The sequence below is a fragment of the Sminthopsis crassicaudata genome, chromosome 2 (genome assembly GCF_048593235.1).
Source record: "Sminthopsis crassicaudata isolate SCR6 chromosome 2, ASM4859323v1, whole genome shotgun sequence".
Classification (NCBI taxonomy): domain Eukaryota; kingdom Metazoa; phylum Chordata; class Mammalia; order Dasyuromorphia; family Dasyuridae; genus Sminthopsis; species Sminthopsis crassicaudata.
The window spans coordinates 250,877,621-250,892,740 of record NC_133618.1 but is presented as its reverse complement, the minus strand read 5'-3'; the positions used below and the strand labels follow the sequence as shown (position 1 = coordinate 250,892,740).

Here is a 15,120-nt window from a genome sequence, read left to right as displayed (position 1 = left end):
TGAACAGCAGTATAGCAGATGCCCACTAACCATTCTCTAATCCCAGAATTCTTAATGTAGCCACAAAATCATATTAACTTTTGTTAACGTTACATTACTGAGTTTGTAGTATAGAAAGCTCTTCATTCTGTTTCAGGAAAACTGATACCCTAACCCTACCTTCACTGTTCTCCACTTTTGAATTTCTGAATGCATTGTAAGAATTTACATTCATTCCTATTGCATTTCATCTTATTAGTAGGCTCAACGGTATCTACAACAATTCCCTGTTCGAATGGTCTAGTAACCTGGTCAAGGGCAAACACACAGTCATTTCTGTCTGTCCTTTCGGCTGTCTGGGAGACTGAGGTTGGGTCACTGGAGCTTAGGCATCTGACTGCATTTAGCTGAGTTGACCTGCTGTCTGTGCTAGGGCTACAACCAATATTGGGGACTACTGGGAGTGGGTGGCTGCCTAAAGAAGGGCAAACTGGCTGGGGCTGAAATTGGAACAGGCCGAAGCTTCCGTGCTGTTTGGTGGTAGGCTTGGGTTAGTGAGTGATTGTTGTACTTCCAGCTTGGGTGACAAAGGGAGACCCAGTCTCAAAAAACAAGCTAAAAATTTAAAGTACACACATTTTCCCCCAATACCTTGAGAACACACTATTGGCTCCATTCCTACAAAGCGTTGGCCCTACCAAGTTCATGTCCAGAGGTCCTCTGAGTGCTGAATAGTTCTTGTTGCATCTGCCATTGAAGGTCACTTTTTATTTCTTGGTGCATCAGTGCTGTACCAACTGAGAAGTCATGCTGTGGGCTGCTCGGCTGCTAGGGTCCCCTCGTGGCCTTCTGTTTGGGCTTCACTCCCTTTACCTAGAACAGAAAAGAATAAACTCAGAGCCAAACATTTTCAGAGCCATTGACATTTTCAGTGTCACGTGGCCCTGAAGAGAGAAGGATCCAAGGTCTACAAATATGTCCACATAAGATTTATACAGGAGAAATCCGGGATAGTTTCAAAGGAAAGGGACTAAGATTTAGGAGGCTAAGAAAGTCTTCTTGGAAAAGATGAGATTCTAGAACTAGATAGTTATAGGAAGTCAGGAAGGCTAGAATATTATTGATAGAAATAGAAAATGACGAACAAGTAGATTTTAGAAAAGCCTGGAAAGATTTACATGAACTGATGCTGAATGAAACTAGGAGAACCAGGAAAACATCGTACACAGCAACAGCAATGTTGTGTGATGATCAACTATGACAGATTTGGTTCTTTGCAGAAGTTCAGTGATCCTAAACAATCCCAGTAAGTTTAGATGAAAAAACTTCATCTGTATCACTAGACTGAGAAGAGGGTACCAGGCATGGAGCTGCTTAGAAAATGGAGATAGCCAATGAAAATCCTCGGGTTCATATATTGTAGTATTTCACCAGTTCCAGGATGTAAGAATCAAAAAATGAACAGAGAACCAGAAAAGACTGAGGCAAGTAAGGTGGAGTACCTTATGAGCCCTTTTACTTTTTGTTCTTGAAGGGAGAACAGTTTGTATTTTTTTAAGCAAAAGTAACAGACATTTGGTCAAGACAGAAATACAAAAATCAAACATTATACAGACATGAGAATCTTCCTGTCCCCTTGTTAAAGTGAGCTTCTTTGTTCTCTGTCCATCTTGCCAATAGCTGCCCTCATACTTTCCTGTGGCTAACTGCTTTTGAGGATCTTAACCTTCCTTTTTTCCATTATAGAATTTTCTTAGCACCATATCCTAGAAAACTGCATCCAACTTCTTTTACCTCTTTTTACTAACATCTTAAACTGTTTTACTTACTCATTTTATTTCAGTGTGGCAACTGGAGATATAAAGAAAGGCAAAGGACAGACTTCTCAGGGAGCTCAGAGTCTGATGTGAAAGGCGACACTATTATATCCACATGTGCAAAAATGTTTGTGGGGACAAAAAATTGGAAAATGAGTAGATGTTGGAGAAATGGCTGAATAAATTATTTTATAGGAAAGTAATGGAGTTTTCTTGTTCTATTAAAAATGATGGATGGGTTGATTTTAGAACAGGCTGGAAAGATTTACTGAATAAAACAAGAAGAACCAGGAAAATATAGTATACAGCAATGGCAAGATTGTACAATGATCAACTATGACAGACTTGGTTCTTCTTAGAGGTTCAGTGATCGAAGACAATCCAAATAAACTTTGGATAGAAAATGTCATCTGCATCCAGAGAGAGAGAATTGTAGAGACTGAATGTAAATCAACACATGCTATATTTACTTTTTCCCCCCTTTTTCTTGTTTTTTTTTTCTTTCATGGTTTTCCCCTTTTGTTCTGATTTTTCTCTCCCAATGTGATTCATAAGGAAGTATGTACAAAAAAAGATTGTATATGCATGACAAAAAGTTGTTTTTTAATATGTAACTGGGGAAAATAAAAATTTGAAAAATAAGATTTGTACAGGATAAAGTGAGGATATTCTCAGAGGAAAGGCACTAAGATTAAAAAGGGTCTAAAAACTCTTTTTGAAGACACCTGGACTTTAGATGAGATTTGAAGAAAGCTAGGGAGGCTAGGAAATGGAGATGTTTGAGGAGATAATTCCAGGCAAGATAAAGAGCCATTGAAAATGCCCAGAGTTGGGGCAGCTAGGTGGCGCAGTGGAGAAAGCCCCAGCCCTGAATTCAGGAGCACCTGAATTCAAATCTGATCTCAGACACTTAACACTTCCTAGCTGTGTGACCCTGGACAAGTCACTTAACCCCAGCCTCAAAAAAAAAAAAAAAAGAAGAAGAAGAAGAAGAAGAAGAAAGGAAAAAAGAAAATGCCCAGAGTTGAAAGATGGAGTCATAGAATTACAAGGTAGAAGAGAACTGAGGAGACTGAGTCTAACCTGAACTAGAATAAACTCCTCTAACATAGTCCTTGAATCCTTTTCTTCTTCCTCCTCCAGGTTGAATCCTTTTCCTCTTTGTTTCCTTTCTAGGTTCATCTGCTTGAATCCCCCCTCTTCCGACTGCTGACATTTTCTTTAACTCAAAAAAGTTTGTGGTTGACCCTAGACAGAGATTTCCTAGAGAGTCAGATTTGACTCAATGTAAATTAAAAACTTCCTAGCAACTAGAGTGACGCAAATTGGAGCATGGTACCCCAATAAATTTTGGGTTCCCCAGCACCAGAGGTTTTCAAGTAAAGGCTGAATGATGAGAACGTCTGTTCATATATGAATAGTACTTGTGAAGTCCCTTCCAGCTCCAAGATTCTATGATTACATTGAGTAACCTTAAAAGAAGCTCTGCCTTTAGTGAGAAAAGAGCCATTCGGCGGGCTGAGGTGAGGCCCTTCCCTCAAGAAAGGACAGGGCCTCAAGTCTTAGAATTTGAATCTTAACCCCAGCTGCCTGGGGTTTTCCTGGGTGTTCCCACTTTTTTCCTTGTTACCAATCCTTCTTTAACTACAATTGTCTAACCTCTGTGTGTCCCGCAGGCCTGAAGCTGAGCTGGGAACCATCTTTCCCCAGCTGCTAGCACTACAAAGTCACTGCCAGGGGGGTGTAGGATGCTGCTCCTCCCTTCACATGGGGAAGTTCCTCACCCTCCACCTCTTCCCCCCACCCCATATTCAGTTGCCCTTGTGGTTTGGGGGAAAACGGGGGATTAGGCAGAGGGAGGAGCTGGACTGATGAGGCCCCTTGGGCTGTCCAGAACTTAGACCTCCTGGAAATATACTGGCCCCAAAAATAGACATAATTTAAAAATAGCTTGGGCTGGGTTTTTGTTTTGATTTTTTCTTTTTTTCCCCCTGCTCTTTATAAGTATGCAGCATTGGGAAAAGTTCAGGGCTGAGAGGGAAGAGAGGAGGGGCTGTGAGTGGGAGCAGTAGTTCTAGGCCACTTAGTTTACAGTTTGGGCCAGAGACATCCTGCCTACTACCTAATGCCCTGTTTACTAACCTGGTCCCCTTGTCCCCCTACGTCCCCAAAGCAAGAGAGCTTTGCCCCTGGGAAAGTACCATTGGTGAACATGGTACAGGCTTCTCTTAGGGTGTAGCTCGTGTAGCCACAGGAGTAGATTAAATGTTAGTATGGGGGCGGAAATGCAAGGCTGAATGTATAGCGAGTGGAAAGGTCCCTATGGGAAATGTCTCATTAGGTCAGTTACTTCTTCTTGCGCTGCATCCCGAAAGTTCCCAACTGAAAGTATTGTAAAATGCCCCCCTTCTCCTACTTCTCTCCTGTTTGACCCTCTCACACCAGGGTTCAAGTCACCCTCGTGTAGAGCTCTTCCCTGACAAGCCCCTGAGCTGGGCAGTTTGGTCCACGTTAATTATAGGAGAATAACCCATCACAGGGACACCCCTTCTTCTCATCTTTGCTTTCCGGTTTCCTGAGGGGGCGGGGGGAGAGGCTCTGTTCTCTGGGTATCCTGCCTAATCTGTATCTCTTCGAGTCAGTGTTTGTGTAAATGCTCTAAGCTGGGAAATATGTAGCCAGAGAGGCAAGCCAGGGCCTTTCAGAGGGTGTGGCTAGCGTTGCCCCAGCCATGGAGCCAATGTGGGGACGGGGAGGCTCCCACAGCCCCGGGTGGGATTTGTTCCGAGCCCTGGATGTCCCACCTGGAAACCGGTTAATCTTCCTGACACCCCAGGGAGCTAAGGGTGGAGGATAGAGGGGGCGGGAGAGGGGTGTCAGTGCCTCCTCCGACTTCAGCTCCCCACAAACACACACTGATGGCCATTTGTACTCCCTCTCCAGTCTCCTGGGAGATAGCAGGAGGGTTTCGTTAGTGCCCATCTCCCCAGGGAGCTTCCCCTCCCTCAGCTGAGGTGTCTGTGCCAGTCTCTGGTGACCTTTCCATGGTGTGTGTTCTGCAAGTTGGATGCAGTGGTAAGAAAACATGGGCATTGGGAGGCACCAGGCCTTCCCCCACAGAGTGACCTGCCAGGGTCAGGGGCCGAGGAGAGTGTTCAGTCCCCTGTGCCTCACCCTGGGACCCCTAGCTAACCAGGCCCAAATGCAACCCCCCCTCCCTCCCAAAGGGGCCAGCCTGGGATGGAGCTGCCAAAGGAGAATGGAAAAAAACACCAGATCAGATCAGACTGGCATGTGAATAGCTTCTCCTTCCCTCCTCCCCTATCCCCGTCCCAGGCCCTACTGGGAAAAGCTGCTCTGCATTGCACGCAGATCTAGCCAGCCCTGCCTGACTTTGTCCCTGCAAGCTCCTGCTGCCTGGAAGAGCGTCTGGCCATCCCCCACCCCTCCACCCCTCCTCCAGGCCTAGGAGCCAGAGGACACCGAGCCCTTTCCCATCAGTGCTCCGTGAATGCCCCTTTCAGGCTGTGGAGTTGGGAAAGCCATATTGTTTGGGGGAAGCTTGGTCTCTTTTCTGAGGAGGTACCTGCTCCTCCTGCTCTTGTTGCACTTCTCCCAGGGAATTTCAGAGATCACCTACTCTAATTCCCTCATTTTACAGATGGGGAAACTGAGGCCCAGGGAGGAAGACAGATTCATCATTGGTCACACAGCTCCCTGGGGCAGGAGTAGGGCTCAAGTTCAGGCCTTCCGACTGAGAATCATGATTCGACTAGACTTCATGACAACTGGAAATCCCAATGATAGACTCAGGGAAGTCAGAGGCTGACTGATGGTTAGAGATGACTAAGAATAGTGTCTGCCAACCCCTGAGGCTCTCGGGCTTCCCCCTGAGACCACACTGCCTTAGGAAAGGGGCGAGCCTCCCTTTGGGCTGACTCTTTCACCTGGCCTGAGGAGGACAGCCGGTGTTAGCCGCGTGAACAAACGGCAGAGTTGGGAAGCCCCTCGGCGGGGGTTTGGTGGGGTCTGCCCATGGGCTCTGACTTGGACCTTTGAGTAGACTAGCTCTTTGGCATTGAGCAGGTAAATCATTTCAACTCTCTGGGCTTCTTTCCCCTTCTGTGAAATGGTGCGTCTGCAATGGGAGCTAAATCCTTCTGGCTCTAAATCAGTGTCAATAACTTTAATGACAACCTCTAGCCCGCTCTGTCACCTGCATGGTCTTCCGAAGAAATAGGATTCACCCAAGTTCACAGCAAATTCAGGATAGAAATGCAGCGGTTTGGTTTTGCTCTGTTATATGTGCTTGTAACAAAATCATTTGTTTTCTTTCTCAATGTGGTTTGGGGAAAAAAGACAACTTCTTTTGGAAAAAAAGATGTTGGGCTTCTACATAGCACTGGCCCTGAAGTCCAGAGGACCCTCATTCAAATGTGGCCTCAGATACTTACTTGCTGCGTGATGCTGGTCCAGTCACTTAACCCTGATTGCCTCAAAAAATGAAAAGAAGGAAAAAATATAAAATTTAATTTAAAAAAATCAAGGACAGAGTCAAGAGTAGAACCTGTGTGCTTGGAACATTCAGGGAGGGGAGAGCCTAGCTTCTGTGTCCAAGCTTCTGTGGAAGCTGTGAAGAGGTACGGGCTTTTGCTGAAGGGCCTTGGATTGAAGGTTTTAGTTGCCAGGGCTTTCCTGAGAGAGGGTGATGGTAAGGAGGGTAAACATTTTCATCCTTTTCTCTACTTACCCAGAAAGGCTCCCAGTAGAGAAGGAGCACTTATAAGGTACTGCAGGCACGGTGCTGATTTACTAATATTATCTTATTTGATCTTCACAACAACCCTGCCAGGGAGATACCGTTCTTATCCTCATTTTGCAGTTGAGGAAACTCAGGTAAAGAGAGGTTAAGTGGTTTACCTAGGGTCTCACAGCTGGTGCCTGGGGTGAGGTTTGAACTCGGGATTCCTAGCTTCAGGCTAGTGGTCTATTCCTGCAGCAGCTCTAAGAAGAGAAACTGAGTGAATGGTAGAGCTGGGCCTCGAACCCTTATCTTCCAACTCCAAGTCCGCTGCTCTTTGACTTTCCCTATTGCTCGTCTGTTTGGGTAAGGTTTCAGGAACCCCTCTGCCCCCCCCCCCCGTATGATTCTGTCTGGGCGGGACTGAGCACTTTATTGCACTTCTGCCCCCCCTTTGAGGGCACACTCCCCTTGCCAGAGCAGAGCGACCTCCCTGGCCTCCCTCTCTGTTCCCCCAGTCCATCTTCTGGTCACTATGGATCCCACTCTCAGCACAATAGCCTTTCTTCTTCTTCCCGCCACCCCCTGCCTGCAATAGTCCTGTTCTCCAGGATAGAACACCTTCTTACAGAGACCTGTCCATTTATAGCGTGGCTGTACTGCTGATGGGAGGCTCAAAGGCCCTAACCTGGAGCCACATAGGTAGAAAAGCAGCAGCCAGACTGGAGGGCTGGGGGAGACAGAGGGGGATATGATTTTGAGCTGGAAGGACGTGGGTTTGGCCTTTCTTCCCTTAATTTCCTCACTTATAAAACTAGGGATTTGGGATCTCTAAGGTCCTTTCCAGCTCTCAGTCCCATGATCTTCCTGTGCTGGCGTGTATTTGAGTACATGCATGAATGAATGAGTGAAAAAGCAATCACTAAGCATTACTTTGTGTAATTTACTGTGTAAATGGCCGCCCCATAGGCCTTTACTTGAGTCTGGGTAAGTGTGGCACATGCATTTGCACCCACACATGGGGGACACGAAGGGACCTGGCAGGCGGGACATGCTAATAGGGCTGTAATAGCCCAGGACTGATTCTGTGGGGTCTCTGTGGCTCCTGGTTTGGAAGACCGGACTGGTCTTGATTTCCTCAGGACCTCAGGACCGGGAGGCAGTGCCCACTCACTGCTGCCATCCCGTTCCCAGCCTGAGCCAGGCGGCCCTCTCCAGGGAGGCGTGTGCGACCCAGGTCCCGTGAGAAGTGAGGGATGGGGGCCAGCCCCCCACTCAGGAAACAGAAGCCCCCCTTGGGAAGAACTCCATCCTGCTTCCTTCTTCCCAGGACTTTTGTTAGGCAGGGCTGTGTGGCCAGTTTGGCAGATATGAAGTCCACCCCATGCCAGGTGCTCTGGTATACAGAGGAGGGGCGAGATCGTTGCGGGCTGGAATAAGGAACAGGGTCACAGATTTAGACCAGAGACCGAAGGGACCCTCGAGTCCAGCCTCGGCGTCTTGCAGATGAGGAGATTGAGAGGCCAAGGTATTTGCCCAGGATCACACAGTAAACCTCTAAGGCGGGATTTGAACCGAGCCCTTCCTAAATCCAAGTTCATTACTGTCTACTAGCCCGCTAGTGGCTTTTGTGAAGGGGGTGGGGAAGGGAAGGGAGGACTAAGAAGTCCTTTTCTAAACATTTTACTGCCCAGGGCATCATGCAGGAAAGAAGTCATTTGCCACTCTGGGCTCCAGTCAGGAGGACGCTCTGGCCCTTCTGCCCAGCAGGGCCAATCTGCCTCAGACTCTGGTCCGTAAAATTCACGGCCAGCACCAGGGCGGCTCCAGGGATTTAGGAGAAGGGGATTTGGTTCCAGGCTTTTCCAAGGAGAGACCTCCTTCTGATTTCACCCCTGAGCAACCCCAGCCCTGAGGTCCCTCCTGGAATGAAGGAAGTTGAGGTGGGGCTGGGAACCTCCAGAGGAGCTGGATTCCTCCCTAATTTGACCCAGGGGGCAGCAAGAGGGAGATAAGAGGGAGCTTACCTTCTCTGGAATGTAGCTTTGCTTAGCTTTCCTTGGGGGAAGAATGTAGGGGAGCCCCCTCACTCCCCACCCCTCCCTGAGCTCAAGAGAGCTGTGAGGGAATAGAGAATGTCGGGAGGGGGTGTGAAGCCTGTACTGCCAAAGGGACGACAAGGGCCCCAGAAGGGCCCCCTCTGCCTTCTCCACCCGAGGAATGCCACCTCGCATCCTTGTCTTTCCGGTCACTGCCGAGCTGATTTCTCTCCTCTCAGGTCTCTCCGGCCACAATCATTCTAGATCTGAGAGCTCTGACTATAAGAGAATGACATGAGAGAAGTAAGCAGAGGGGAAGGGAGAGGGCCAGATCCCGGAATGGCATCTCAGAAGAACTGCAGAGCACTGAAAGCCATCCAGTCCCCTCATCTCAGAGATGAGAAATGAGTCCCACCACACAAATCCTTCTTGGCAGAGTGAGAATCTGAACCCAAGTCCTCTGACCATTGTCCTCGCCATCGCACCGCCACTGACTTCCTCTTGGGGGGATCTTGGTATGGGTTTGGGAAGAGCATAATGTACTGGGGAGGGGGGGGGGCATAGAATAAAACACACACACACACACACACACACACACACACACACACACACACACACACGTCTCCTCGCTTCCTCAACCTCAGTGATGCTTTCCTGAAAATGGGGATCCGGGAGGCTGTCTGTAGGGCTATTTTCTGGGGAGAGATGGGCTCAGCATGAGAAAATTGCCTGCTGTAGACAGAGCAGAATTACTCAGATTCCCTACGTCTATAACTTGATTGTCAGTGGACCCACCTTGGGTCAAAATCCACACTTGTCAAATACTGCACAGCCTTGGAGAGGGTTATCCTGGGGGACATTGGGATTAAAGAAGGGCTAGATCCCTCGGACAGGTTCTGTGTCTCTTCCTCATCCAACTTTTCATCCTAAGTGTGGGGGATCCATGAACCTAGATGCACAAGTACAGTCTCTCTGTCAGATATACTTCATCTAATAGATCCTGGGAGCTTTGGGCAGAATTTCATAGTACCTGGCTGGAGAAATACAGCTTTCTCTTTGAGGCAAAAATATTATCATGAATATTACTTAGGTAGAAGAAGGAGTATAATGATCGTAGCGTCATAGGGCAGTCAGGAACCGGATGAAGAATTCATCCTCTCACAGCTTCATCCTCTCACTTTCATCTTGGGGCCAAAGAAGGGTGTGTGCCGAGGAGGGAAGACCCTGAGAGTACTCCAGCCCTTGGGTTCTTGACCCACAGAGGAGGCAGGGGTCTGGATATGCCCACCCCCCTGGGTTGGGGCCCCCCACCACCTCTGGGAGTGAGAGGTCATTTTTTTGGTCCAATGGCCAGTCCTTTGAGGAGGAGGGGATGCTGACTAGGCAAGAAGCCAACCTCTCCTCCTTGTCTCTATCTCTCTTCGCCACACCAGGCCTTTTTGACAGGATGATGAATGGGAAAGTCCTCTGAACAAACTAACTGCTTCGAGAGGGAAGGGATTCCAACCAGGGCCCCCCAAACTGTTGCACATGTAAGATATGGCTGATAGAGGGCCTGAGTCTTTCAAAGCTAATGGCTAAATTTCTGTGTAAATATTGTAGTCCATTTTTCAGTCTTGTTTCCAGACTAGGATGAGGCAGGATCTACTGAGGAATGCTTTTCTTTTCTTTATTCTCATGATCCCCAAGTTTATTCTTGGTGATATATCTATCTGAGCCTCTCCTTTAAGCTATAGACTGAGCCCTAACTGCAGTCATAAATTAAGATCACCCCCCCCCCAATAGCAATCTCACCTGTGTGAGTTGTTGTTTACCAGGGAACCAGGCCAAGGAGTATCAGTGGCTTGATATAGCTCATCTCTGATGCTGAGATAAATTATACACAGAAAAAATATCTTACTGGAAAGATGAGAAGATCATCTCCATGTGACAACCAGAAGTGTCACGTGCATCCCACAGCACTCCCAAATGCAGCCAGAACCCAATTAAAATGTAATTCCTATCCAATCTTAATGTGCTGATGTATGAATAAAAAAAAGAAATAATACACACGTGTGATTTTCTGAGTCATTACGTGATCCACAAATGTCCTTAGGAATGGCTTAGTGACCCCTGTTTTTATTTTGAGATTGACAACACCATTCTAGCCCTCACTTTATAGATGGAGAAATCGAGGCCCTGAGAAAGAAGTTTGATTTGCCAGATGACCCCATAAATTAGTGCCAGAGTCAAAACTGGCCCTGTTTCTGTGTGCTTTCATTATCTGTTAAAGGGAGTGTTCGTATGGATGAGATTGCGGATCCACCAAAGTATAAAAGAGATTGCTGAGTATGGGCATGCCATACCATGAGCAAGTCTTTGGCTTACAGTCCCAGATAGGAGGGCAAGACCCTCTAAAGAGATGTGTCTTTTGAGGACACTGACCCTCCAGAGTGTTAATGAGAGTCCTTATATTATGGGATCATAGGTTTAGAGTGTGAGGAGATCTTAGCAGCCATCTGGTGAACCACCAAGTTTTACAGAGAGGTACGTGATTTAGCCGTGGTCACACAGAAGGTAATGTCAGAAGCAGAATGTGAACCTGGATTTTCCTTACTCCAGATCTGTCTCTCTGTTTAATGCTTCAGCCTCTTGTGTGTACGTAGTTTTGTTAAGGACTCGTGCAGGCCAGGCAGGCATCAGCCCAGGTAGCCTTACATGAGGAAGATACTCCACTCTCCTTATCGTTTCCCTCACCTATGGTTCTTCTTTTGCAGCTTTTTCACGTGGCCTATGTCCTCATCAAGTTTGCCAACTCCCCGCGGCCAGACCTCTGGGTACTTGAGAGATCCACAGATTTTGGACTCACCTACCAACCGTGGCAGTACTTTGCCTGTGAGTAGATTCCTAAGTGTGACCCTGGGCCTTCCTACCACAGGAGGGAGCTGGATGATGGTGGAGAAGTGGGACCTATGTCCATAGAGGATCTGGAGGGCAAACCTGCCCGTCTGTCCCTGTGGGAGCTCTGAGAACAAACCAGTGACAAAGTGGGAATGGGAGACGCCAGAGAACTGCTGCCATACATCTCAGCCCCTGCAGCCCACGGTGCTTGGTATTTTTGGCTCTTGCAATTGCCAAGACTGTGTTTATAAAGTAGGGGCCCCACTGAATGCTTCTTAGGTACCTGGGATAGTGGAGCATCTTCCACAATTCTCACCCTTAGAATATTTCTCTGAGTCCTCAATAGTATCTTATTTTTCCAAATATATGTGGATATTTTTCAACATTTGTTTTTGTAAGGTTTTGTGCTCCAGATTTTTCTCTATTCCTTCCTTCCTTTCCTCCTCCCCAAGACAGCAAGCAATTTGACATAGGTTAAATATGTGACATCTTTTGTTTTAGGGACCCTTCTACCTCTTTGTTCTAAATTCTATCTAGTTTGGATAATATTCTGAGGTCCCATGAAGCTACAATATTCTGTGATCCTAAAAAGACCTATTCCCATGGCTAGCACAATTATAAACTTGGAGAATATTGCCTCCAGTGGCACATACTTTATCTTTCCCTTCTTTATCTTGATTCCCCCAATCCTACTTTGAAGCCCTAGAGACCCTTTGTCTGGGAGGAAAAATATAAATAAACTTCCCCCCCCCCCTCCCCGGAGTATTCAAGACTAACTAGTTTTTCCCTTTTCGGGAATGTTTCTATTTTAAAAGAAAAACCTGGAGAGCATTACTTACACCTTGAGTTATAGTTTTGTCTGTACTTGCTTTATCTTTCTATTAGTCTATAAATCTCCCAGGGCCTGGATTGTATCATCTTTATCTTGACTCTTTCCCACTCCAGCCTGATTGCCATATGCCTGCCTATGCATAACACGCATGTATCTCAAGAACAAGCTGAATTCATCCAAAGTTTAGTGAGCCTTATTGTGACCCAGATACTGAGTGTGTTACAAAAGATTCTGTTTATAAGATACAGAGACAGGAATAATAAGGTTAAATTAAAGAAAGAAGGACAACACTATCAACTTCAGGTTACAAGAAGGGCTCTCTGGAGAAGTTACCACTTGACAGTTTTTCTCTTCTGCCCAACTCCTGCCCTCATCAACACTTGACTGTCCTTCAAATACTCTAACTTCTTGGTTCTTCAGCCTCAGTTCATGTGATTCTAAAATCTGTTCCTTTTAACAGGGTAACAAGGTAGAACCGTGGGTAGAATGTCAGCCTGGAATCAGGAGGACCTGATTTCAAATCTGACTTCAGACACTAGCTGGGTGACCCTGGGCAAGTCACATAATCCTTTTTGCCTCAGTTTCCTCATCTGTAAAATGAGCGGGAGAAGGAGATGGCAAATCACTCCAAAATCTTTGCCAAGAAAACCATAAATGGGATCATAAAGCCAGACGTGACTGAACAGTAACAAAATAGGATAATATTGATGATTTCTTTAAAGTTGCAGATAGGTTCAGCTTTGTGTAATTTGATTTTGAAATGCTGACTGGATATCCAACTGGGAATTAATTCCCTGAGAAATTAGTGTCGCATATTTAGATTTAGGAATTGGCTCTACGAGTACCTTAGGGGCAGGTAAGATCACTAGTAGAGAAAGGAATAAAAAATGAGAATGACCTCAGATGGAAAAGAAATGAGAAAGTCTACCTTTGGGAAAGTTCTAATTGGGCTCCACTTCTCCATTGTGGCCTTGTTGCTTCTCAATTTCTTCTTCCTTCTGGTGAAATCTGGAAGGTTCCTCATTCTACCTGACACACCCGTGCCTGCCCCATACATCTGTTCTCCTACAGCATCCAAGAGGGACTGCATCGAGAGGTTTGGGCTTCGGACGCTGGAGCGGATCGCTCAGGACGATGACGTCATCTGTACCACTGAGTACTCTCGCATCGTACCCCTAGAAAATGGAGAGGTATGGCTGGGGCTGCTGGGAAGAAAGGGATATTTCAAATGGTCCTAATGGAAATGGAAGGTATCGGGGCAAGCAGGAGATGGGAGCTCAGGAGGGGGGAGGGATGAAGGCCTCGGAGGGATGGAGCGGTGGAAAAGGCTTCAGAAAATCAGCTACAAAAATAACTCCTATCAGAGAGTTGAAGGAGCCGCCAGCTCTCTCTGAGCTCTCTGTTGAGAACTGGGGACGGCGGTCTGTGTCTGCTGTCAGGATCCTCGGAGCCCGGCCTGTGTGCTCTTGTTTCTGTTTGACTCTCTGCCGGAGCCCTTTTAAGCCCTAGCCCATGGCTCTCTACTAGAGGCAGAAACAAGAGTCGGAGAGAGAGCAGCACCTGCTCTCAGGGAGCCCCCTCGTCCGGGGGAAACGCGTCCTTGGGACGGGTCCTGAAGGAGAGCGCCTGCCTTTGGGGGTCCCCTGAATGGGGGTCCCCCGGAGCGTCAGGAGCTGCGGAGGGGAATGCAGACGGGCCCGGGGAGCAGCCCTGCCTGGGGGCCCCATCTCCCACGGCTCTTGTGCTTTCAGATCGTGGTGTCCCTGGTGAATGGGCGGCCGGGGGCCATGAATTTCTCCTATTCCCCGCTCCTTCGGAACTTCACCAAGGCCACCAACATCCGCCTCCGTTTTCTGCGCACCAATACTCTCCTGGGCCACCTGATGGGGAAGGCGCTGCGAGACCCCACAGTCACTCGCCGGGTGAGCCTCCCGCCCCGTCTGGGGGGCCTGGAGATCGGGGTGCTCGGGCAGTCCCCCCGGCAGGGAGGCCGCATGCCGGTAACCAGGCTGCAGTCTCCGAATAGAGACTCTGCTACAGTGTGCCGGATCCTATAGAAGCGGATCCCTGCTGCTGCCTGGTGACTCGAGAACCTGGAGTTAACGTTAATGTTTTTATCAAATATTTCCCACTTATATTTTAAGCTGGCTTGAGTAGCCCTCGGGCGGTTTTGAGGCCTTCCGTTTGGAAGCCCGTTGCCAGAGGAAGAGTGGTTTTTGCCAGCCAAGTAGCCCGGGCGGTGGGGAAAGCGGTATCTGAGCGGGGGTCCCCTCCGCCCGCCCGGGGCCCCGAGAACTCCCTGGCCTGGCCTTTGTGGGACTCCCGGTCTGAGCAGGGGGGAGACTAGTGCCGCCAGACTTTGAAAAGTCGCCTGCCGGAAGCCTGGCCATTCTGCTCTGCCGGCAGGTTCCGGGGGGTGGGAGGGCACCGGGGGAGGCTCACTTGTCCCCCTGTTGCAGTATTACTACAGCATCAAGGACATCAGCATTGGCGGGCGTTGTGTCTGCAACGGTCACGCGGATGTCTGCGACGCCAAAGACCCCACAGACCCCTACAGGTGAGGAGGCCCGGAGGCCCTGTTCATTCTTTTCCCCACTCCCAGCACACAGTGTGCTCGCAATGGGAAGACTCCTGAAGTGGGAGTGGGAAAGCCTCGATGCAGATCTCGGCTCCCCGGCCCGCGACTGCGGACGTCCGGCCTCTCGTTTCCCGGCGTAAACGACCCATTCTGTCTGCCCACCCTGACTGACTCGTGGGCGGCCGTCCAGGAGCAGGGCGCGTCTGGCTGGCGTGCCCCACAAACCTTCCCTTCCTGTGGAGGGGCGTTTGGGT

General features: G+C 48.3%; 1 protein-coding gene across 1 annotated transcript in view; it reads left to right on the top strand.

Moving 5' to 3' along the window:
- Positions 1-15,120, top strand: part of LAMA5 (laminin subunit alpha 5) — a 114,806-nt gene that overhangs the window by 42,933 nt on the left and 56,753 nt on the right. The window contains exons 3-6 of the mRNA XM_074288767.1: positions 11,333-11,450; positions 13,360-13,478; positions 14,040-14,210; positions 14,748-14,845. Coding sequence (XP_074144868.1) covers positions 11,333-11,450; positions 13,360-13,478; positions 14,040-14,210; positions 14,748-14,845 — 506 coding nt within the window. The remainder of the gene's footprint in view (positions 1-11,332; positions 11,451-13,359; positions 13,479-14,039; positions 14,211-14,747; positions 14,846-15,120) is intronic.